Source organism: Melopsittacus undulatus, chromosome 1, assembly GCF_012275295.1.
Source record: "Melopsittacus undulatus isolate bMelUnd1 chromosome 1, bMelUnd1.mat.Z, whole genome shotgun sequence".
NCBI lineage: Eukaryota > Metazoa > Chordata > Aves > Psittaciformes > Psittaculidae > Melopsittacus > Melopsittacus undulatus.
The window spans coordinates 42035593-42059469 of record NC_047527.1 but is presented as its reverse complement, the minus strand read 5'-3'; the positions used below and the strand labels follow the sequence as shown (position 1 = coordinate 42059469).

The 23877-nt window shown below is 34.1% G+C and overlaps 1 protein-coding gene across 1 annotated transcript in view; it reads left to right on the top strand.

Annotated features, from left to right (window-relative positions):
• SNTG1 (syntrophin gamma 1) overlaps positions 1–23877 on the top strand; it is a 306725-nt gene that overhangs the window by 173899 nt on the left and 108949 nt on the right. Inside the window, exons 4-7 of the mRNA XM_005152553.3 lie at positions 8200–8256; positions 13331–13388; positions 15947–15990; positions 16098–16139. Coding sequence (XP_005152610.1) covers positions 8200–8256; positions 13331–13388; positions 15947–15990; positions 16098–16139 — 201 coding nt within the window. The remainder of the gene's footprint in view (positions 1–8199; positions 8257–13330; positions 13389–15946; positions 15991–16097; positions 16140–23877) is intronic.

Sequence of the window (23877 nt, the reverse complement as noted above, 5' to 3'; positions counted from 1 at the left end):
GTCCTACACGTGGGTCGAGGTAATCCCAAGTACCAATACAGGCTGGGTGTAGACTGTCTTTAAAGCAGCTCCGAGGATGTGGACCTGCTCAAGAAAATCCAGAGGAGGGCCACATTGATGTTCAGAGGGCTGGAGCACCTCTTCTAGGAAGACAGGCTGAGAGAGTTGGGCTTGTTCAACCTAGAGAAAAGAAATCTTGGGAGAGACCTTGTAACAGTCTTCCAATGCCTACAAGGAGGCCTTACAGGAAATCTGGAGAGGGACTTTTTACAAGGGCATGTAGTGTGATAGGGCAAGGGGGAATGGTTTTGAACTGACCGAGGGGATAGGCATTAGGAAGATTAGACATTAGGAATAATTTCTTTATGATGAGGGTGGTGAGACACTGGCACAGGTTGGCCAGAGAAGCTGTGGCTGCCCCATCACTGGAAGTATTCAAGGTCAGGTTAGACAGGGCTTTGAGCAACCTGGTTTAGTGGAATGTGTCCCTTTAAGCTTTAAGGTCCATTCCAACCCAAACCGTTCTATGAGTCTGTGACCATAAATCTCTGTGACAGTCTATTATATTATGGGATAGAACAGTAAAATTTTTCCACTTTTTTAATCAAGAAGAAATGCCTGAAAACAACTGAATTAAACCATGTGGCAACTTCATCAGTATTGGTGGCAGAGATATAGAAGATCTTTATTTTATATTTCCTTTTAAAAATATTTCTTAAATTACATGAAATTATATTGACAAAAGTTTGCTTTATAAGCTGTTCCAGATGACAATGTGCAATAAAGGAACTCCCAGTGTTTTTTAGATGTGTGGGCCAATAGCCTGGACTAACAAGGACAGGCTTAATACTAACCTTGCTGAAAATTATGATGGGAGGGGTGATAATCTAAGACATGGTGTGTCTGATCTGAAATATGAATCTTGAATAGTTTTACCCCTAGAAAAATGTTGATCTTTGCAATTCCAGGATCAATGTTATTGTTTTAGAGTTAATCCTCACAATTCCTATCACCTTTCATGAACATCTGAAATTCAATTAAGAGGATTATTGTGTTTTATCAAGTAGTTTATCTGGGTTTTTTTTTTTCTTCTTTTCTTTAATAGGTTTTATTTCTTTGCTAATTGTACTAAGATTTTTTTTTTTCTAACAGAGTATATGTGAGATCTGTAAGCTAAGGATATGACAGTGTACCATCTGACAAGATGGTTTATTGAAATCGGCTCCTGGTTTGCTAAAAGACTGAAAATAAACTATGAGCAGCTGGCAAATTGCCAAGTTCAGCTACCAGGAGAATTTATACCTTTTAAAAAGTTTCTTAAATGCTCTGTTAAAGAGTCATGGATTTTCCAGAAAGCTGCTAACTCACCTGATGGTAACATGAAAGTGATGCTTTTGAGTAATGTAGTTGTATGCTGCTGTGTAGTAATGAATTATTTAATTAAACATTAATAATTTATTTAATATTTTTTAAAAATAAGGATCTTTTGGGGAGATTGAGGTGAAGATTGTTCATAATTCCAATAATAATAAAAAGTGAATGTACATTTATCTTTTAATTTATAGAGCAACAGCTCCCAGAGTAGTATGGCATTTGTTCAGGGATTTAACTGAGATTAATGCAAATATATCTGAACATAACCTATAGATTGTAGCTGGGTTTTTGATAAAGAAGACCTTTTCCAATATCAGAAAGTAGCGCTGACTTAAATTGTTGAACTTTAGCCAGACCTGATTCCCGGCATTATTAATCACACAATCATTCTTCTTTTCTTGAAAAGATAAGAAAGTGTTATATTTTAGTTGTCCTTTTGCTATTGTGAGATCAACTGTGTTGAAAGATTTATAACTCTATACAAAGTCCATTATGGTATCAAAAAAAAATACATTCAATTAGAGATAGCTTTTCAACTCATAAACTTTGCATAATAACACGTTTTTCTTGATTTTTAAAATTTAAATCATTGAAGTATTATTAAGTATCAGTTTAAATTCAGAACATATTACTTTACTGTCACTTGCTTGAGCAGTCAGATGAAGTTATCACATTTCCCATGCTTGCACATTTTAGTTTTGGAGATTTCCTGAGAGTGAGTTTTAAAGCTGTTACATTGATCAGCCTCTTTTGAAAGCTTAAAATTTTCTTTTCATGTATTTTGGTGTACGCAAAAGAAGTTCAAGTAACATTATCAATATTAATGACTAGAAAAAATGTCTGAAAAGTTAAAAGCTCAAAATAGTAAACATATGAGTTTATTTTCTCTATTGTATTTATATCTGCATTTGTTTAGTATTTTGATTCTGTTCTGTGATTGAATAGTATGAATGATGCCAAAGTGAAACTCCCTGTCCTGGAGAGAATTGCAAATATGTGAACACATAGGTCACCTTTCAAGCGCTTTCCATTCTTGTTACCTTCACAAAGCTACCAGTAAGGATGGTGATTTTTTTTATCATGTTGGTATCTGTCAGCTATTCAGTGGAGTGAATCCAGTTTTTTTTACAGAAGTCCTCAAATATCTATCAGATGGTGGTAACTTTTTTTTCCCCTGCCAATCTGGACAGCTTTTAAAAGTGACAGCCTGACAGATGTAAATGTGCTTATTTAAGGACAACCTAAGCCAGCTTGTTTTTCTGCAGTTACTTAAAAATAAAAAGCATAACCATCTACTGAGGCTCAAAAACAGGACTGCCATTTGTAAAGCTAAATATGAAAGAGCAGAATAGCTTTTTCTCATTGGAAAGAAGGCTTCCCCCCCCCCCCAAAAAAAAAAAAAAAAAAAAGAAAAGATAGTGCATACTAGAAAACACTCAGAGACCCCAAATCTTTGATCAATGGCAGTGTATGATATGAGGCAGGAGCTGGAAACTACATTTTATACTGTAAATAACTACCAAGCCTAGTGGGAATTCAGATCCATACTGATATGGTTCCTGTGGGGGTTTTTTTGTTGATTTTTTCTCTTCTATTTCTGTAATAAGAAATGCAGTACTTTTGAAATAAATTAATCCTAGGAGTAGAATTTTTATAAGTAGATATTCAGGTAAATGTTTCTGCTTTTAGACATATGCTGAGAACATTTTGAATTAAGAACAAGCTAAGGGTCGAGTGCTTTTTTTGTTCAAGTAAGTGTTAACAGTATACACAACACAGCTGCCTTTGCTGTTGTCAGTCTCCAGCATAGTTGCAAAGGATGGGGGTTTCCAATTGACCAGCATTTCACCATCATCCCTTACTGCCAACTTTCTCCAGTTGCATGAGGAACTGAAATGAGACAAGCTCCTATCTGCTGTGACAAAGAGAGGTATTCTTTTCTGTCTGGACCTAGACAAATTAATTCTTCATACCTCTACTCTTGCAAGATGAATAACCAGACACACCAGTGTCCCAATTTAATGTAATATTTATATCTTAGTGAAAAGGTTGAGTAATCAAATATTGAAGTTTCACACACTGTTAACTCAGATTTATTAAGAGATCTGAAGTTTCTGCATCCTTCTATTCAACTGTTATTTGACTGCTTTCGCACAGATTATTAGATCACATTAGATTACTGTTTTGTGTTATACAAAATAAAAATTTTCAAAGTATTATTAATTTTTCATTATTGTTAGTCAGTTAAGCAATTATAAACTTTTTACATCACATACAAGTCAGAATAAAATATTTGAATCTTTCTATGCCCTAAGATTTAATTGTTAAAAATAACATTAACTGTTGACTAAATGTAAATAATTAATGAGTACATAGGTTTCTGTGTTTTTGTTTCCTATTTACTGTTGCTGTGCTTACAGTCGCAGTCATTCTTCACTTGTAATCTCATTTAAAATTATGTCCATGATCTCTAGAAAATTCTATGGACTTAAAGGAGAAATTTTAATACCTCTTTAATTAAAGCTTAAAAAAATTGCTTCTATTTAAGCTCTCAGGAATTTTTGGGGCAAAAGTCTTAGCTCTCCTTTCCAGTCAATGAACATATGTGTGGATGAGGAATTTTCTGAGTTAGAGGCATGAAAAATGCTGACAGCTTGGCAGCAGCTTTGAATTTTTCAGTAAAATTATAACTACTTTTGTTCTGTCCCAGGAAGCAGCTTCTAAAACACTGCTCCGAATCTTGCATTTAAAGATCCTAGGAGCTCTAACTTTCCCTCTGTTTGGTGTAATGTAGATAACAAATGTGATAAGGGAATAACAAGCTTGCAGGATATTTTGTGTAGTTTTAGTATTGAACTAAGTAACTTTTAATCAGAATCAAGTTTTAATTTGTAAACTTGAAGGTGAAGTTACTCTTGGAATTTGCAAAACCATTGCAAACTCAAGCATAGAGTATTATCCTGTGCCAATGGAAGGGAAAGTGAAACTAGGTAAAATGTTAATAGACAATCTACAGCTAACAGATTTTTAGTTAGATTATATTTTAAGTGGATACTTGGAATCAGTGGAGCATCACTATCATAAATCTGAAATAACCATAAATGATCAATCAGGATATTTTATTCTTTACTGGTACAAAATGTGCTGCCTTCAAGAGCTGGTGCCATATTTCATTATGTCCTTGGTTCAGCAGTAGTAGTCGTTTTCCTCCTTCTTAGCAGCTGGTGCAGTGCTGTGCTTTTGACTTTCAGCCTGGGAATAATGCTAATAACACCGATGGTTTTAGTTGTTGCTGAGTAATGTTTACTCTGACCAAGGACTTTCTGAGTCTCATGCTGTGCCAGAGAGGAGGGGAAGCCGGGAGCAAGCAGGGACAGAACACCTGACCCAAACTAGCCAAAGAGGTATCCCATAGCACAGCACGTCATTCCCGCTATATAAACTGGGGGCAGTTACCCAAAAGGGCTAGACCAATAGTTGTAAAGCCTTTTAAGAACTTAAAGCTATTAGGCCAGTGAAAAGCATTTTATTATTGTCACTGCTTAATTGAAATACTAAATAAAGAAAACAGAACAAAATAATTTGCTCCAGATTTCTGGTCAAACTTCTTTATTTTGTAATCATCCTATTAAAGATATTATTTCACACTAAAATATGGTGCAAGGTTTATTCAGGTCCTTTTGATTGAAGATGGCACTGAAAATGAAACTTGGTTTGGGATTTTTTTTGCAAGGTATGCAAAAAGTCACGTGCAAGTCATACAAGTCACAAAGAAAATCTTAGTTGGATAGAGTTTTCTGGTGAGCCATTGCAAAGCTGGTATCTGCCATCAAAATACTTATTCAGGTTACTTTGCAGCTCTAAGGAGAGGGATTTGTTGACATTCTGCCTCCCTACTGAATGGAGGACATAGATGATGAAGATTATCACCTGTCTTGGGCTCCTGCTTTGACTGACCTGCACTGAATATATTTATTTTTCTTTATGGATTATAGTTTTTACAGGTTTATGAAAAGTGTGATGCTTCTGACAGTTCTGGAAAAGCTTTTTCACTATATTGTTGATGTAAGATTTGCAATTGCATACTAGGCGATTATTGCTGGTTTACTGATGAAATATAGAGCTCATGTAATTCTGATGTGTGCTTTTGAAGATCATTAATTGTTTGCATCTGTGTAATTGCTAGCTATTATGCCATGAAGCATATGTAAATCTTTACATTAAAGATACAACAGGGTCATTCTTTATCAAGAGAATGAGAAGTGTGTTGAATTAGCCTAGGTTAAATGCAGTGCAATGCCTTCATTGCACATAATCACTGAAGTGGCTGTAGTTTGCAGTATGTTTTTAAAGTTCAATTCAGTTCAGTAACAGACATGAAATATTTAATATTTACCAGAAAAGATCCTAAAAAAATACTAGATGAATTACAGTGGCCTGAATTTTTTCTGTTCTTTTGCTTACTTTTACTTTTTGTTTATTTAGTAGTCAGCTATGCTAGTGAAGTGTTTCTGAAGCATGCATTTCTTCATATTAAAAAGTAATTCTCAACTCCAGTGGAAAATGTTTTTAGTTTCTTTTTAGACAGCACTGGTAACCTCACATAAGACTTCGAATCAAGAGCTTTCAGGGCTGGTTTGACTCTGCCTTCACTTAAGTGAAAACTAGAAATAATATTTTATTGATGCTTTTACATTGGTTTTTGAAAAGAAAAACAATGAGAATAGAAATATTCTACAGGACAACTTTTTATCAGGCTATTTTAAAGCATAGCTCCAGTTTAGAATATATTCATATGTTGCTATTTAAACTTTACAGTGACTACTCACATATGGCCTACAAATTTTACTGAAGACTTATGTTTTTCACTAAGCATACCACTTAATTTGAAATTTAATTGTAAAGGGTGATATTCTTTATTTCACTCATGGTTAATCTAGTACATCAAGCCTGTTTATTATCCAGCATCTACTTAGGTAATGCAAATATTTTCTATTTGATTTGACATCTATAGCAAAAGTACTAGAATGCATTTACTAGAGTGTGGAAGTCAAGCTTCTGTTCTTAACTAGATGTACAACACAAGCTGGAGCTGAAAATGAAGTGGAGTTAACAGGAAAAATACAGCTACCACTGGAGCCACATCTGAGCATTTCATGTTTGTCTATGTAAACTCAGTTTAGACCACACATCGGGCTGTAGGTTATACTACTGCCTGCAGCGTTACCTCTGGCTGAAACCTCCTGACAGACTAAAAGTTTTATAAGTACAGTTACTGGCCTGAAGTGAAACAACTTTGTGGGCTGAACCCAGTTTTTGGGAACTTCGTTATAAAAATTCCTTCCTAGATGGTGTGAGTTGAGAGCCATGGAGAATCTTCTGGTCCTTCTGCACAGTACAGAAGCACACAGATGAAACAAGATAGTAATATATTTCTCTATTTCTATGCTATCCGTTCATTAGTGGGTAACAAATATAAAAGTGTATTTTTTCATGCATTTCAAATGTAAATAAAAATATTGAAACATTGGGCCATTTAAAAACAAAATTATATACCTCTTTCTTAGAGTAAACATTTGCAAGCTTTAGACTAAAGAAATAAGTGGAAAGTCTCATTTTAGACAACCCATTTTTTCTTGCCATTCAAAACACAGACTGAGTTTATGCTTGCTCTGTCTGCAGTTACTCAATTCATCAAGAAATTTGAGAAAGAAAGAAAGTAACTCATTTCCCCTCAAATTCAGGCTTCCAAAACTCTTATGTGATAGCCTGACATGCTTTCTTTTCATTTCTGTATATGAAGTGAGGACAAAATACCTGTGTAGACATTCCATCTTTTCCATTACTGGTATGTTTCTGATGAGAGACATTCAAATCTGACTGACACTGGCTGATTATGCTGAAATAGATGAATATATATATACATAAAATATATATTCAGGCTTATATTATGCAATATATAATTTATAAGATCTAGACCACATATAGAGGACATTAAAAACTCCATATATGCCATGTATTTGTATATGAATATATGGAATATCTTCTACTAAGGCTTTTTACTGCTAACCAAATTGATTAATTCTAAATGATCTTTGGAAATAAAGTCAACAAGACAAATTAGAAAATAAGTCTTTTTTGTAAAAGTTCATATCTAAGAGATACGCTAGCCTACAGTTTCTACAGAAGAGCATTTAGAATGAGCAATAAAAGTAAAAAAATGGGCTGCTTTAAATAATTCTGTCTGTAACAACATCCTTTGAATCATTGCTTATGATTTTTAAGCTGTAGATATGACATCAGTTTTTTTTAATCTGGATGTGCTTTGAAATGATTTTTTGGATGATGTGCACTTATGTGTTGGTTCACATCACCGAGTGGTCTTGGATTACAGAAACTGTATTCCTTTTGGATTAGACTGAATTGGAAAATGTCCTACAGGAGTGCAGTTTATGTACTTCAGCATGTATTGTTCAGTCTGCATATGGGGCCAATTTCTTACTAGGCAAGGTTAAGACCTCTGAAATGCATGTGTTGTGCGCTATTGAAACTTTACAGTTCTGTTCTTATATCATTGCAGTAATTGCTAGTATGGTATAAATTGAGCAAATGAATTTTAGTCTGAGACAGAACTTCAGCTTTTTTTCCAGACTTTGTCTTTTTTCTCTGTGGTATAGGTTTCATGGGATTTTCGTATTGTGAAATTCACAAGTTTATTAAAACAAAAAAAATCAATGTAGGGAGAAAGCACAGGAACAACTTATCAAAGTGTGAATATAGATGTTATGGCAGAAAACATTAAATCTAACTTATTTTCTTTTTCAGGAAAGAACAGTAACAATTAGGAGACAGACTATAGGAGGATTTGGATTAAGTATAAAGGTAGGCTGGGGTTTTGGGGTTCTTTTTTTCTATTACTCCCTGTAACACAAAAAGTGTCCTTGTATATACTTAATGTTACTTTTAATGAGGACAACCTATATCTTAGAGGACTAGGAACAAGAGAACAATCATATTATAGGATGTAAGCTACTGTCCAGTAGGTAAACCAGCAGCTACACTGCCCTGTAGAATGGAAGGCAATGTAAAGATCATTCCCTTAAGATTTAAGGTGAGCAACTCTGTAATAAAATTTGATAGGAGAGTTGAAAAGTGTTTGCAAGTACACAGACTGTACTTTTGTTCGACAGCATTCTAATTAAAATGGTTATTAATAAATTCTAAATTACACTAGCAGACCAATAAGTTGCAGCCAATAAGTTCAATAAGTTGCAGCCAATAAGTTCATCATCAATTCTCCTGAAAAGGATATCACATTAATTCACTGCAATTCATTAGTAGGACAGAGTGTTACTGCTTTTTCATATTTATTTTGCTGTAGATCAACTAAAGGTAGCAATTTATCAGGCTACAAGTTTTTGCTTTCTTCAGCAAGGCTTAGGAACATATATAAGTAAGTGTAAGTGATCCTTTTCTGAGAGAGAGGGGAAGGGTTAATAATTTTTGTCGTCAAACTCTATGCTTTTGAAACCTGTCATAGTTTAAGCCCTTTCCTTAGTTTTGAATCTCAGTGTAGACAACACAACATTAATTCTATCTCCTAGACACAGCAGTCCTCAATCTCAAGATAGCAATATTTCACATGAATGTAAAGAGGCCTAAATTACGCAAAGTGAAAGTATATAGACTTTCCTGTGAACATCTGCTAGTGCTGACCTTGTAAAAAGGGACACAAAAGGGGGATTAATGTGCTTTTGTGTTATCCTTGGTAAGAATATTGCTGAATAGAAATACTAGTTATTAAAATATGTTTTGGTACACTTGCCATTAACTTCTTGACCCACTGAAGACCTCTAATCAAGGAAAACTATTTGCTATTTTGTGGCCAAAGTCTCTTGCAAGTTTAGTCAACATCTCACAAGTTATTTTCCTCTAATAGAAGTTACATTTTGCTGAATAGTGATGAAGTAATGTATATCAGTGTAAAATTAAGTATATGTCTGAATGAGATTTTATTTAGCTGGTGCCAAGAAATAACTGGTTACAGTAAGGACTTTTGAGGTTTGGAGAGCAAATCTCATTAAGAGTCACTAAAATTGATTTCTTAGGTATACATTACAGTGGGTTATCTTTTAGAATTAAAATTGCTAAGAAATTCGATATTATTTAAATACCAGGTACATTGTATAAAATAAAGTATCATTAAGAAATTTAAATTAAATAGTGAAAGTGGAGTGGTCTTTCTTAAATTAGTGGAGTGAGATATTCTTAAATTTTTAGAGCAAAATGTCCATTGTTCTGCAGAAAATTCTTGGAAGCTGCAAAAATGTTTAAAAGTACCAAAACAGATTGTTAATTCAGTTTAGACAGGAAAACAAATCTTGTTTCCATAGGGAAACAAAACAAAACAAAACACCTATATCAAGTGTACTAGAAGCAGCTGCAATAGAATTTACAAATAAAGGCTCTAAGTTAAAATTACTTATTGCATAGATATTTTGATCAGTATTAATCTTAAGTAGTGGAAAGGTGAAGCTACCTATTAAATAGAAAAGATATCTCTTTCAGCAAAGGAAACAAGCTTACTTGAATGATGTAGAATAGGTAGTGAAAATTGCAAGTAGAATTCTATGTGTATTAACCAGTATTATTCCTTTCTTTTTAGAAAATCAATAAACATGGAACCTCTTTTGCTAGATCCTATTTTTAGTAATCCTATACTCTCAAAAAGGAAGATTGACAAGCAATTGGATAGTCAACACAATCTAAACACAATAATTAATATCTGCTACTAAAATTTTAAGATAGTAATAAGAAACAACTTAGAACTTGGTTTTTTAGTAATGCTCTTTGTAGTTTGGTGAGCAAACTTTTTGAAGACTTACTGAAATTAACTTTTTAACTATGTCATGAAATGTCAATCTAAATTCCAAATATTCTGAAGAGTGCTAGTTTTCTTTCTTTTTTAAAAGGTACCAATCATGGTATGCTTCCTCTTGCAGATGAGTAACAGTTTGTTACTTTGGGGTTTTTTGAAGATACCTAAACTTTAATAATGGACTTACATTTATTATTAGTTTTAAATAGAAAAGTAACTATTCTTGTAGAGGTGAAGAGGCTTTTCCTCCTTGTTTCAGTAGCTCAGTTTCCCACAAAACCACATATTCTTGTCTTGCTACTCTATGGTTACTTGAAGATAGGGGTTATCTGAGGACTTTATTAAAGTGGTGCGTATCAGGGGATGCAGTTTATCTGATGTGTGAATTATAGCAGTACAGTGATTAGTGCCACTTATTTTAAAATATTCATGTTTTAATATGATTTTGTCTAATTTGGGCATTCAGCTTTTAAGAAAAATCTGCTTCTGAGATTGATTTACACAAGATCTGACCTTAAGCCCTTTAAAATATTACTTATAATACACTCTTTGAAGGTGTGAAAGAACTAAAAACCCATTTCTGTATTTTGCTGTACTTTATTTTACTGAAATTAATTGCAAAAGTTTGATTGAATTTGAAGCAGCACTGATCTAGTTTACACTCTTCAGAAGGAATTATTTTCTAAATTTTGAAGCCCCTTTAGAACTCTCAGTAATTAACCATTCTGTGTGAAGGAATAGCCGTAGAGTTAGATGTAGAAATTGTGTAGTGTAGTATTTCAGTCATTTATCACATCTCCGACATGTTTGTGATTTGACACAAGAAGCTGCTAAGTATATAACTTCTGAAAGAACATCATGTTTCTCAGTAATTGGAGTGTAGAGTTATTGTGGAAATAGACAATAAAATTGATAGTTCATTGAATAAATTAAAGTTTGCGGTTACAGTCTGACTTCTGGCTACCAGGACACTGTGCACTGCCATTTTCCTGACCGTGTTGTTTGTTCTTTTTAAATGATGAATAGCACACCTGCTGAGATACAGTATGACTTTCAAAATTTGACTCAATCAAATATCTCTAAAGCAAGCATATACACTTGTCCTGCTCACACTTCTGTACATACTTAGATGATTCTTTTTCTTTTCATTCTGTGATATTTTTTCATTAACACATTTTGTGTTTCAAAGTGAAACAATAAAAAACAAAATAAAAGGGCTAGAAAGCTTTAATTAAATAGATGAATCATCTAGCATTTAGTTTAAAAAAATATCTTTTCATCCTTAAAGTGTTGTGTATGTGATTTCTGGCACAGTTTTGGCTTATATCAACTAGTATTCTTTAAGTCAGTCTTTAAACACAGTTCAGAGCTTTACATGGGCTACTTCCAATAGGCAACATGTATAATGTCACCATTTTTCAGTTGGGAAGATTATCCTCATAGACATTAGCCATATTGTGACAATAGACCTTAGAGCTATTTTTGTTAGTTCAGTGAATGTTGCCTTTTAGTATGAAATAAAAATGTCACCTACATTGTCTGCGGATGCTGAAGTCCGGCAATTGCTGTAAGGTTTTATATAATCCCTCTGCTTAGAAAAACAAAATAGTAATTTTCTTATTATGCTTGGAGCCAAACACAAAACCAGTATTTTCCAGTAAAAGTTGCTAGCTTTAGTTCCATATTTTTCATTACTAAAATGTCACAAAAAAACCTCTCATACATAAAAAAATGGCTTAAAAAATGTTTAGAACTGTATCATGCAACACTTTGAAAGGAAATGTGAATGACCTTCCATCAGTAATGGCCAACATCCAGAATAGTGATCTTCAAACAGCTGTCAGTGACTAGAGCTTCCTCTCCTTTTTCTATCAGGACCACCTCCACAGGTATGTAACTACCTTTATGCCAAGCTCATCCATGCCTGCTTAGGGAGAAATGACAAAGCAAATTTGCATTGCAAAGATGGGTGTTAGAGTCTGAGGCCTGAGGCCTGAGCCCTTAAGACTTCAGCACCATTACTTAGCATTACTTGGCTCCTGATCTGAGATCATAAACACCTTTCCACATTTAGAGGGATGGAAAATTTAAAACATTGGAAAAGATCCATTGTCTAGATAGGTGGTCAACTATTTTCTCTGAAAGAGTAAGCAAATTCTTAACCAGGTTTCCTAGGAAAAATAACAGTGTGGCAGACTGTAATTTCTGAGGATCTGAATTTGTACAGGTTACATTCAGGCTTACATGTTGATATTCTTTACAGAGAAAAGAAATGTTTGTGTCTTTGTGTGTATATGCCTTTCTCTTCTTTTGAGTTTCCTTTTTATTTAAGGTTTTTTTAATACTTTATTCTTAAGCACCATAAATGTTTCCAGTCCCCACAGGATAAATTGAATGAAGCAACAGCACTGAATTGCTGCTGAACTGCTGAATTACTGTCTAGCTTTCCTTTATTTCCCCCCATTTATTGAATACCTACTGTTCCATTTCACAAGGTTTCCTTTTTGGTTCCTTGTTACTTATTCCACTGCTTTCCTCACTCTTTGTGCTTGTGTAGGAGGGACAGAAACAAATAAAGACTACCTTTGAGATGAAAAGTCCAAACTTGCTTTTCTTGGGCTTTTGTTTGCCTGTTTCTTGCCAGCATGAAAACTGATCACAGCATGGCTGCCATTGTAGTGCACTGTCTATTTTACATTTTGCAGGACACAATTTCATACATTAATCTCTCTGGAATTCACAGGAACTAATGTTCTTTTTCTTCAAGTCTGGCAGAGATTTGAACAACGTTCAAATCACTTCCTGAGCTGATGATAACAACTGAGAACTTCTTTATGAGAGGCAATAAGGAATTCATCCCAGTGAAGTTTTGGATTTTTTTTTTTGTTGGTTGGGTTTGGGTTGGTTTTGGTTTGGTTTTGGTTTGGTTTGTTTTTTTTTTTTTTTAAGACAAAGGAAATGCGGAATAATTACTTTCTCAGTCTCTCTGAAACCTGCAGGTAGAGAAAGGGTAAACTTAATTTTAAGTAAAGAGCTGTTCCTAGTGACTGACAAAATTGTCATTTATTCTGTTTTCAGGGTGGAGCAGAACATAATATTCCAGTGGTCATTTCTAAGATTTCCAAAGAACAAAGAGGTAGGTGTCAGATTAGTACACTGTATTTTGATGTGCTCCTTATAACCCAGTGCATTAAGTCTTGAGATTCTCCAGGAAGTGTTAAACAAATGCTTTGTCTCTCCATGTTATTATGATCTCTATCCTCAGTACTGTTATCTGAAAAAGTAGGTAATTTATATTTGGAATATTTTGTAAACAGTCTTCTACATGATTAAAAAAAAGAAAAAAAAAGAGTTCTTGTAAGGCATTATTTTTAAGGAGAGAAATAATAACGTATTTACAGAATAAAAATGCTTAACAGATTTAACTTTTGTGGTTTTTATCTCTAGATGATTATTGCCAGGAAGCTGTAGCAGATCAAATGTTTGTTCATTAAAGCATGTAATACAAGAAGAGAATGTATGTCTTTTTATACTGGTTAGTAGGATAGTACTTGGACAGGTATGGGTAATGACAGAACCTTGATAATGCACCCGTGTTGTTATTAGATGCTGTGCTGTGTTAAGCCTTTGCAGCAGCTCCTACTTAGAAAAACTGGTGCTGCATAAGCATTCATTTTTAATACAAGCAGAGCTGGTGCTGAATTGGTTTTGAAGTATTGTTTTTGACTGGAAAGGTTTTGAAATTACTGGAATGATGTAATATGTACTAGGAAGATGGATAATGGTTAAACAACTCGTGATATGTCCAGTGATGAGAGATGAAGGTTGTGAAAAAATACTAGCATTGGGTATTTAATGTCTGTATTAAGTCTGTGTATATTGGTGTACATTTGTATAAGGTCAAAAGCGTGAACTTGGAAGCATTTCCTTCCATCTGTTATGCTGTAATTTTAGAATCCTGATTCTGCACAATTAAAACGTGCCAGCATAAAAAAAATTCTCATATTTACCCAAACAGAGAAAGAGAGATACAGAGGGATCAGGATACTGAGAACTGAAAGCCAACCCTGAAAGGCAGGTGTGAAAGTTTTATGTGGGGAGGCTATGAAGCAGAGTGGAATGAGCCCCTAAGGAAGGCAATAAGGTTAACTTTAAGAAGTTATACTTGTGATTCTGTTCTTTTCAGTATACATATCAGAATGTAATACATAATAGTGTGGCATATATTACCTACACAAGCTATTAAAATGCTATTAAGGACTGCAGAAATATAAAAAAATAAATTTAATTGAGCACACAAAGTTGCACACTTTTTGTGTCATTTTTCTGCTGCACTGATACTTTAACCTCAATACCTATCTAGATATAATGTCCGTTACTGCTTTTCATAAAAATACTGCTGATTTTTAGAGCTAGTTTTGAGGACATCTGTTGTACAACTGTGTTGTGATATCATGCCATGCATCTGTGCTAGGGATACAGATACGGAAAATGCTGTTTAACCTGCAAGCTGTACCTCAACATTCTGGAGGCTTGGTACTGCCCTCCTCCCTATTGACTCCAGCTCTTTCTTTGGACCTTTAAAAAATAATGTGATATTTGATCGAATTATTAAAACTAGTGATGGCATATAAGGAGCTTAGGCTAGCAGATTAGGTTGTATGTGAAGTGTTACTACGTGTAAGCCCAGTGTCTGACGAATACTGAGTTATGCATTTATTTAAGAGAAAAAAAAAAAATAAATAAAAATATCAATCCTCCAATAATTTAAGCATCCTTCATTACATGCGTCTAATAAGAACAGCCCTTCAAACACATATTGGAGTATTATAATTTATGTCAATATTGATTCCAGTTTTATAACTCAAGTAAATACGAGTAAAGTCTTTTCTAGAAAGTGCCTTCTGTGAAGTTTTGGGATAGTATAGATAAATAGTCCCATATAATCTCTTAACATTCCTTAGTTCTCATGTTAGGGGTTATTATTTCTTTATAGACACTTAAACTTGTTATAGTTCTTGTGTATTTATACAGTATATTTGCATTAGATAGCTCTGTAACACAACACAATATTTAAAAATGGCAACTTTAAAATTAGATTTTATAAATTCCCTTATGATTTATAAGGTATAGATTTGTTTTAAAAATAAAACTCAGTTTGGCAGGTGATTTTGTACAATACAATCATTGTCTAGCTCTTCAGCATATAAAGTGTTATCCAGCATAAATCTCCACAGTTTACCAAAGATGCAGGCTCTAAGGTGTCTTTGGTAAAAGCTTACAAGTTAAATTTGTCAGTCATATGTAGCTCTGGAGTCTCCCTGTTGTTTTATCCTTGGAGCCTATAAGAAACGATCTCTCACAGGCAAATAGGACTTAGTCCTGCAGTCATTATCTAATAGGAAAAGTATGCCATACCTCACCACAATGTCCTGAAATGTGTTAATGACTGATGGAAGATGTTTCATAGTCTTATATTTGGCTGGGTAACACTGATATGCCAGTATTTGGGGATTTTTTTAAAAAAAAGACAAATATCCAAATAATTTATTTGGAAGTCGATTGTTGGGTATTTTATTAGGGTTTTGTTTAAATTTTTAAAAGATTACGTAAAAACATCAAATAAGAATACATGTACACAAAATGTAGGATATTTTTTACAAAGTGAGTAAAAAATATGCTTTTTGTTTTCAGCTGAACTTTCAGGTTTGCTTTTTATAGGAGATGCAATTCTACAGGTGAGTAAAATTGCAAGTTCTTTTTTTTATATTTTTCTAGAAAAGTGAACTGAAATGTATACTTATGAAATGTAGAGTAAGTCTTCTCTTTATCTTTTTAATAACAGATTAATGGAATTAATGTGAGAAAATGCAGACACGAAGAAGTGGTGAGCATTTTGGGGTTTTTGTCTACTTTTTTTCTTTTGTAGTGATTAAAATGGTAGTGCAGTCTGCTGGTATCAGTTGTATTATTGTTATTTCTAAACAAATATGTCTGTACCTTCTATCAAGCAAGAAGCTTAAGATATTAATGTAGTCTTTTCTTCCTAAGTTTGATGTAATTGCTGTTCTCAGATAGGCTTTTCTACATTAAAGGTGGTTATTTTATTATGCAGATTTTAGCTGTACATATTCCAACATTTCTTCTTCTGGTTTATAGCTATCAAATTTCAGCAGTGCTGCTCCTTTCTGATTGTGTATGGTCATTTTCATTTCAAACGCTGTAATTTAGACTATGTTGGAGATTTGCAGATTGGTTAGTTTTAATCCCAGTTAAAAATTGAAACAAAACAATTCATCTGCTTTTAATTCTCTGGCTGTTACTTATGAGGGTGCTCTTGTTCTTCACTTAAGCAGACATCAATATGGGTTTAAAACAACAGTATATTAAGGAGGTTCCTTCTAGAGGAGCCATGTGTATTTGAGAGCTATGGTAGAATGATTCCCTTGGTAAGTCAGCTTTGCTAAAAGTATCATGTACAATTGTTACATTTGACTCTTTTTTAGTGCTTTCAGAAGTAGAAAGACCTGTATTTCAGAAAAGAATGCCAGGAATGAGAATATTGCAAAAGAAATTATCTTTAAATTCTGTGTAGTTCCATAGAATTTGTACCTATATTTTTAAAATAATGCAGTAATGATATATTTGAAAGTTTACTTTTCTAAAATTTACTTTGCCAGTAAATTATTCTGGATTTCATACAGCATTCCATTATACACCAGATCATTGAATATATGGCATTTGGGTATAAATATTAATGAAGATGAAGCACTGATGAGCAAGTTAGTGCTGGCTGAAAGAGTAGATCACTGCACTATTCCTCAGAGTGCTTCTGTGAACTGGTTTCATGTTGGAAATTTGTGCTGCAAATCTTGCTTCATTCTTCAGAGCCTTTATCATACCACCCTCCATATACACTGGCTAATAGTGATATTTATAGTACCTTTAAGTTTGGGCTGTGCAACAGTGATCAGCTTTTAATCTTTTATAAGCTTACCACAGTTATTCAGTTAATCTCACAATGGAATTTCAATAGGCTGTTGAAATTTCAAGACATAAGGGGGAAAAAAAAGTGCAGTCTTGCTCACTCAAACGCATATTGAAAATTGGTAAGAACACCAGGATTTATTTTTTTTTCTGAGACAATCTCTGAACCATTACAATTATGCATAAATCTGTTGGCTATTTATGATCAGGTTGAAGAGATTTTGGAAAAGCCAAAAGGTGCATACTGAAAGAGTAGCAAGTGCCTTCATATTAAATTTGGTTTTATACCTTGTTTGTCCAACATAATCTGCTTCTCAAACTCCATGTATATAATTTTCTCTGAACAATAGAAAAAAAAGTGTATCTTATCAGTTTTGAATGTGCATTTGTTTATGTGCAAGTATTTTAGGAGTCTAAAAAGTAGATAAATCTTTATTTTAAGAGTAATTAATAGTAAATATTGACCGATATTTAAATAAGATAAAATGTCCATATGACACTTTATAAACTCAAATACACAGAGGAGTTATAAATATAAAATATAAAAGAAATACAAAAAGCAAAGTGAGTGAACTCTGGTAATCTGAGTTTTTTTTTTTAGAAACATTCACTATCATAAATTACATATTTGTGGAGTACATTTGTTGCAAAGCCAGCTATAGTAATAATAGATGTGGTTATTCCTTGTGCAGTAATCAGTGGGTTTAGTCATAGCACTGAGTAAAGGGCAAGTACATGAATTGGTCTGCCTGCAGGAGTTAGGTGGGATTTTGTCTGCAGCATGCCCTTTACAGTTTGAGTTCTAGCACTTCTCTCTTGTAGGGTCTTTGTCAAATACAGGATCTGTAACTAATCTGAAGGTAATAGAGAAAATAGGATTCTTGTGGAACATAGTTGCTCACAGCAGGGAGATGAACAGTAGCTGAAACTTGATTTTCAATCCTTATTGCATCTAGGTATTTTTCAAATGGCAATGTAAGGTACATGAGCTCAGAGGTTTGTTTCTTTCTATTTTTTTTCTATAACTAATTAAGACTTAGCGGGTAACACATATGAGAATATATTTGTGGTCTGGGTTGTCTTAATATCTTGATCAGTGTAAACCAGCATGGAATTTTTTTTTTCAGTGTGTAAATCTGAAGATGCCTGTAGAAAATTCAGACTTGCATCTATCTGCAGTGTACATCAAAATCAAAATTGTCTTGTTGCTTGCAGAAACTTTTTAAGCATATATCATATCTTCATAACGTGAAAAGACCTGTGCTATAATCACTTCAGCTTGTTGTTTTATACTGATGTTTAGTTGGCCCTGGTATGTCACCATGTTTCACTGGTGCATATAAATTTATTTGAATTTCAAAATTAAGTAGTTGTATCAAATTAGTGCCATGTTTCATAGCAGGGAGAATCTTTCCCCAGTATGGAGTGAACTTGGTTGGCTTAACACTCGTGGGCACTCCTTTGTTGTCTCTATTGTCTTCCATTGGTTCTTTGGTCTGATGATATAGTGTTCAGTGATAAACAGATCCTGTTACTAAAGAACTACATATTATCACCTGAATCTCACAAGGAGATAGGTAAATATAGGTAGGCAGATCAGCTAAACAGATAAGACTGTTTTAAGACTGGATAGGTAGGTTTTAGTCAATTCTTATTGTTCCTCTACACCATTCCTTCTGATTTTTCTTTTTTCTTTTTTTTTTTAGCTTTAGTTGAATCATTTCATTTTGAACTTAGGTTTCTGGTTCAAGAGATGAGATGTTATTCATATTGTGAAAGCACATTATGAGTTTTTATCAAAGGCTGAATGTTAGTTTGTTGTCATGGCTTGTAAAGACTCCCATTGGAGTACAGCATAACACTGCTTCAGTCTTAGTTCTCTGCTATGGTAAAATAACTACATGCTCTCTGTGTTAACATATCATCATGGAAGGAGCTTGAGGAAAAAAAAATTAAAAATCTATTAGTTCTCTTAAAAAATCATGCTGGCAATTTGACTCCAAAAATGCCATATGAACTTGAATGTGGAGGTAAGAAGAATCCATTATATCTGTTAATTCACATGAGTCTATGCTCTTTCTACTCTGTATTTCTTAATTGTTATTTTTCCAGTAGACTGTCCATTACATTTCATATCAAGACTTTTTAAAGGCTGAAATTAGAATTATGCATAAACAAACCTTTGAGTTTAGGCTTCACGTAGGCTAATTAAAATGGTCCAACAATGCATAACTTCTCAATCCACAAGCTTAGTCTTTGAAGGGCTCACAATGGACATGATTATTCATAAGGCTAAAAACTAATATATTTGTAGTCTTGAAACTAATATACTGTAGCACTTACCCCCATTAATTGTCAAAACATAAAACAAAGATAGATAGGCAATCACCAACATAATGTAGCTCTCGTAGCACACATGGACATTTTTGGTGGTTAAGGGTCTAGCCTGGAACCACCTGACAATTGACAAACTTGTGGGAGAATGTGGGTTAGGGTTAGCTCGGAGTGGGAGAGTACATGTCAACTCAGTTGCATGATACCAAAAATCTTGTGTTGTATCTACTGCTTTTACTGTTTCCAGGGTTATAGTGCACCAAAGCATTTGGGGCTCATGGAGAAGGAAAAATTTCAGTCAATTCTGATATGTTTAAGATTATGCCTCTGTTCTTAAAGTGGTGAATAAAGCATCTAAGGTAGTGCCAACAGCTATGGTTAGATGTCACTGGTGTTTCTTTGGATCTTTGTATCCGTTCTTCTCTTAGGAAATGAAAGAGAATGAAATTACTATGGATATTAAATAATTTGTTATTTATTATTTGGGAAAAATTCAGGGAATATTTTCTAATGAAAAATAGTTCCTATGTATCAGTTAATGTGGCATTTCTGCATTCCTTGAAAACCAACAGGAAACATTCATGCAGAGGTATGTAGGTAGGTATCAAGACAGCGCAGATATTTAGACTTTGGAGGATTTTTATGTAGCACTAGCTACAATATGAAGCACTGTATTTCAATTCAGCCATCAGCTGCATTTTGCACAAGACATCTTTTTCCAGCAGAATGACCTGATGTGAAGTCCATACGCAATGCATTATATCTTTTGCCTCCCCTTTTTCTCTGCATTTATAGCAAGGCCGTAACTGTGACAGCTCTCCATGAGTCATACATGTTCTATGAAAAAGACAGTGTATGGCTTGTTGTTGCTTAAATGTGCAGCTGATGAAACTCATTCTTGATTGTTTGTTTTTTTTTTTTTAACTGTGGTTTCATTCAAACTGATGTTTAAACGCCATTATAAATAGCTTAAGTAATTTTTTTGTAAATGGTTTTAAGCAAAAGAACAAGCATGATGTATTTGTAAGTTAGGACTGGAAAAATATGATCTGAAATCTCAGTTCATCTTGACTTTGTGGATGTGTCTTTTTTGGTAAATTATGTTTTTATATTCTTTTTTTTTTTTTGCTTAATTGTGAAATGCAGACAGGCTGTTATCAGATTTAGGTCCCTGAATTATATGAAGTACTTCAGCAACTCTACAGATCTCTTTGCTATTTGAGACTTAGGTAAAAAAGAAATTAAAAAAAAAGCTAATGTCATGTTAACAGCCCTGGTGCAATTAATGAAATTATCTGTTATTGAACATCTTTATTGTTCATTAAATATGGATCTAATAATAATCTATCAAATATTTCAGCATTAATTTGAAAGAAGAGCAAATCAAGTAGAAAAGAACTTACCAAGTGCAGATAGCTTACTGTTTTTTCCTGTGTGGTGGAAATTCCTTGTATTAGGTTATATCCTAGAGCAGTATTTTTAACGTGTATTCAGATGCTTTTCCAATCTGGTTTTAGCTGTGTTTTTTTTTTTTTAATTTAGATTTTTTTTTTCAATCAAACTCAATAAAGACTTGAATTTATTCAAGCCCTATGATGTTAGACTCTTAAAATACTTTCTTGTGTTGCTTGGCTTCCTAATTTATATTTTCGTTTCTTTTTCTCAAGATACCTCTATCTATGTTAGTAATTTTAAAACTACTCATCATTGCCACCAAGTTTTAATAATTGAACATGCCAGCATGACTAATGCCATACCTACAGGACTAATGTTGTTATTTCCTTATTACATGGTTATGGTCCTCAAATCACCAGTTATGGTGCAACATCCTTCAGATAACTGCCATTGGTTCCTCCTTTGTCATGCAGTAGTGGATTTAAAGTGTGTACCATCAGACATGCTTTGTTTGTGACATTGTTTACATTGTTATTTTATTATAATGACTCAGGTTTCATTGCTTCTTTGGAAAGCAAATAGAAATATTTTCATATTTCCTTGTACATCTGTTTGTTTCACCCTTCAGGACTTTTTGAAAGATTTCATTCTTCATAGCATCTTCCACTTTTGGAGCTATATCTCAGTTTGACTTTGGTACAGGGACTCAATTCTTTCTTTGCTGTGCATAGATGCAATACTTCACAATAATTAAAAAATAAGAAAATGGGGCTGGCTTTCTAATAGAACACCAGAGTCCCAGTGATTTTTATTCTGTTTCTGTGTGGTTTATGTTAGAAAAAGCACAGTTCACTTCAGCTAGGAGTTTGAGTTTTTTTTTTTTTAGTTGCACTAAATAGCCCATAAGAATCTAGTAAGAGTGGGCAAGAATGGCATAAAAAGAGTACACTTTAATGTAGTGTTATGGTTTAAGCCCAGGCTGTAAATCAGAACCATGCAGCCCTCTTGCTCACTCCTCCCCTTTTCTTCCTCCTCCTCCCCCCCCTACTCCTGGAGGGACAGGGAGGGGATTCAAATGAATGTGACTCCCACAGGTTGAGATAAGAACAGTCCAGTAACTGTATAACACAAAACCATGACTGTTACCACCAATAATAATAATGATAAGGGAAATAACAAGGGAAGAGAATACAGTACCACCCATTGATAAGCAGCCCAATTGAGCAGTGAGTCAGCCCTTCCGGGTAACTCCCAGTTTACATCCTGGGAATGACATGCTGTGGTATGGAATACCTCTTTGGCTAGTTTTGGGTCAGGTGTCCTGTCTCTGCTTTCTCCTGGCTTTCTCTCCTCCCTGGCAGAGCATGAGACTCAGAAAGTCCTTTGCCAAAGTAAATATTTGAGTAGTAACTAAAAACATCGGTGTTATCAGCACTGTTCCCAGGCCGAAAGTCAAAACCACAGCACTGCACCAGATACTAAGAAGGAGAAAAATGACTGCTACTGCTGAACCCAGGATATGTAGGGAAACTGAAACTTTCTACAGGCATGAAAATTATCTTTCCTAACCACTATTAAACAAAAATACATTGACCTTTAAAGACTAGAAAATGCTACCTGACTGGCAACAATTGTATTTTCTTTAAAGAGATAACAGCCATGTGATATAGACTGAAAGTAAATACTCATTTATGAAAAGCAACCTCTCTATTTCTTATGGTTTGACATGGGCCCAAGGGAGTGTATTGGACAAAATAGAGCATGCGTACTGATTTAGCTAGCCAGAAGGAGTCAGAAAAAAAAGAGGTATGCTCAAAGAAGTGCAAATGTGCACACACACAGTCTTCTAACATTTTCCCAGCAGTTACAGTACCTGATCTAACTCTTCAGAATTGTCATTGTTTTGCTATAGTAAAATCAGATGGGTGCCAAGAAGAAATCTTTTATCCAGGGGTTATCTAAGTCTGTACATATTTTTAGGTCTTTTTTTCTACAATGGGTCTTTGTCTTTTGACAGTTTTTTCGGTGGAGGAGGAAGAGGAAAGGAGAATGGACTTTATATATTTTTCAATAGTATCCAGTGTTGGACTGTTCCAGCCAGATACATGGAGGTTTCCAGATGGCCCACCCCATACTTCTCAACCACTAGTATGGTACAGTATGGTACTGGTGTTTCGGTATCTGTTTGTCAGCACTGGGCCTATTTCTAGATGTATACTTTTTTCTTTTGCCCTGATAGTACCAGTGTCTTTCTACAAGTTCAATTTGGTACTACTTGTTTCCCATCAGCTATTTTGGAAGGCTGTGGCCAGTATAGCAGCTTGCAGTAGTAACAGATTCACAGATATCAAGAAAAATTCTTCTGCATGTGTGATCAGAGGGAAAAAAGTCTTCATTAAAAATTACAAAGGTTACCTGTTCTTTAGATTTCAGTGCAGAGACCGGCAGGAGTTGTTGCCTCCATGTGCTATTAAAACTTTTCTGATCAAACTGGGAAATAGTCACTGCTAAAGCTGACATGGCATTACCAAGATAATTACATCTATCTTTAAATGAGGTCTAGCAAATGTACATGGCTCTGTTTCACTTCACATGCCCTTGTCAAGCCAGTACTGATTCAGAGTATTTCAAAGGTTCTAATTATGCTAACCCATTAAAAAGAAATGCTCTACATGAAAAAAAAATCCATATTTTAATATGTTGGTGTGCTGTAGAAAGTACTGAGGATATTTCTGGATTCTTTGAAATACTAAAATGCCTTTGCTTCTTATATGATTCTGAGAATAATTTATTTACATAAATGGAATAACAGACATGTTTCACAAAATCTTCACCACATCTCAGTCATCTTAAGATTTTTTTACATCTTTTGTTCAGTCATATTTACATGAAAAATCAATAAAATCACA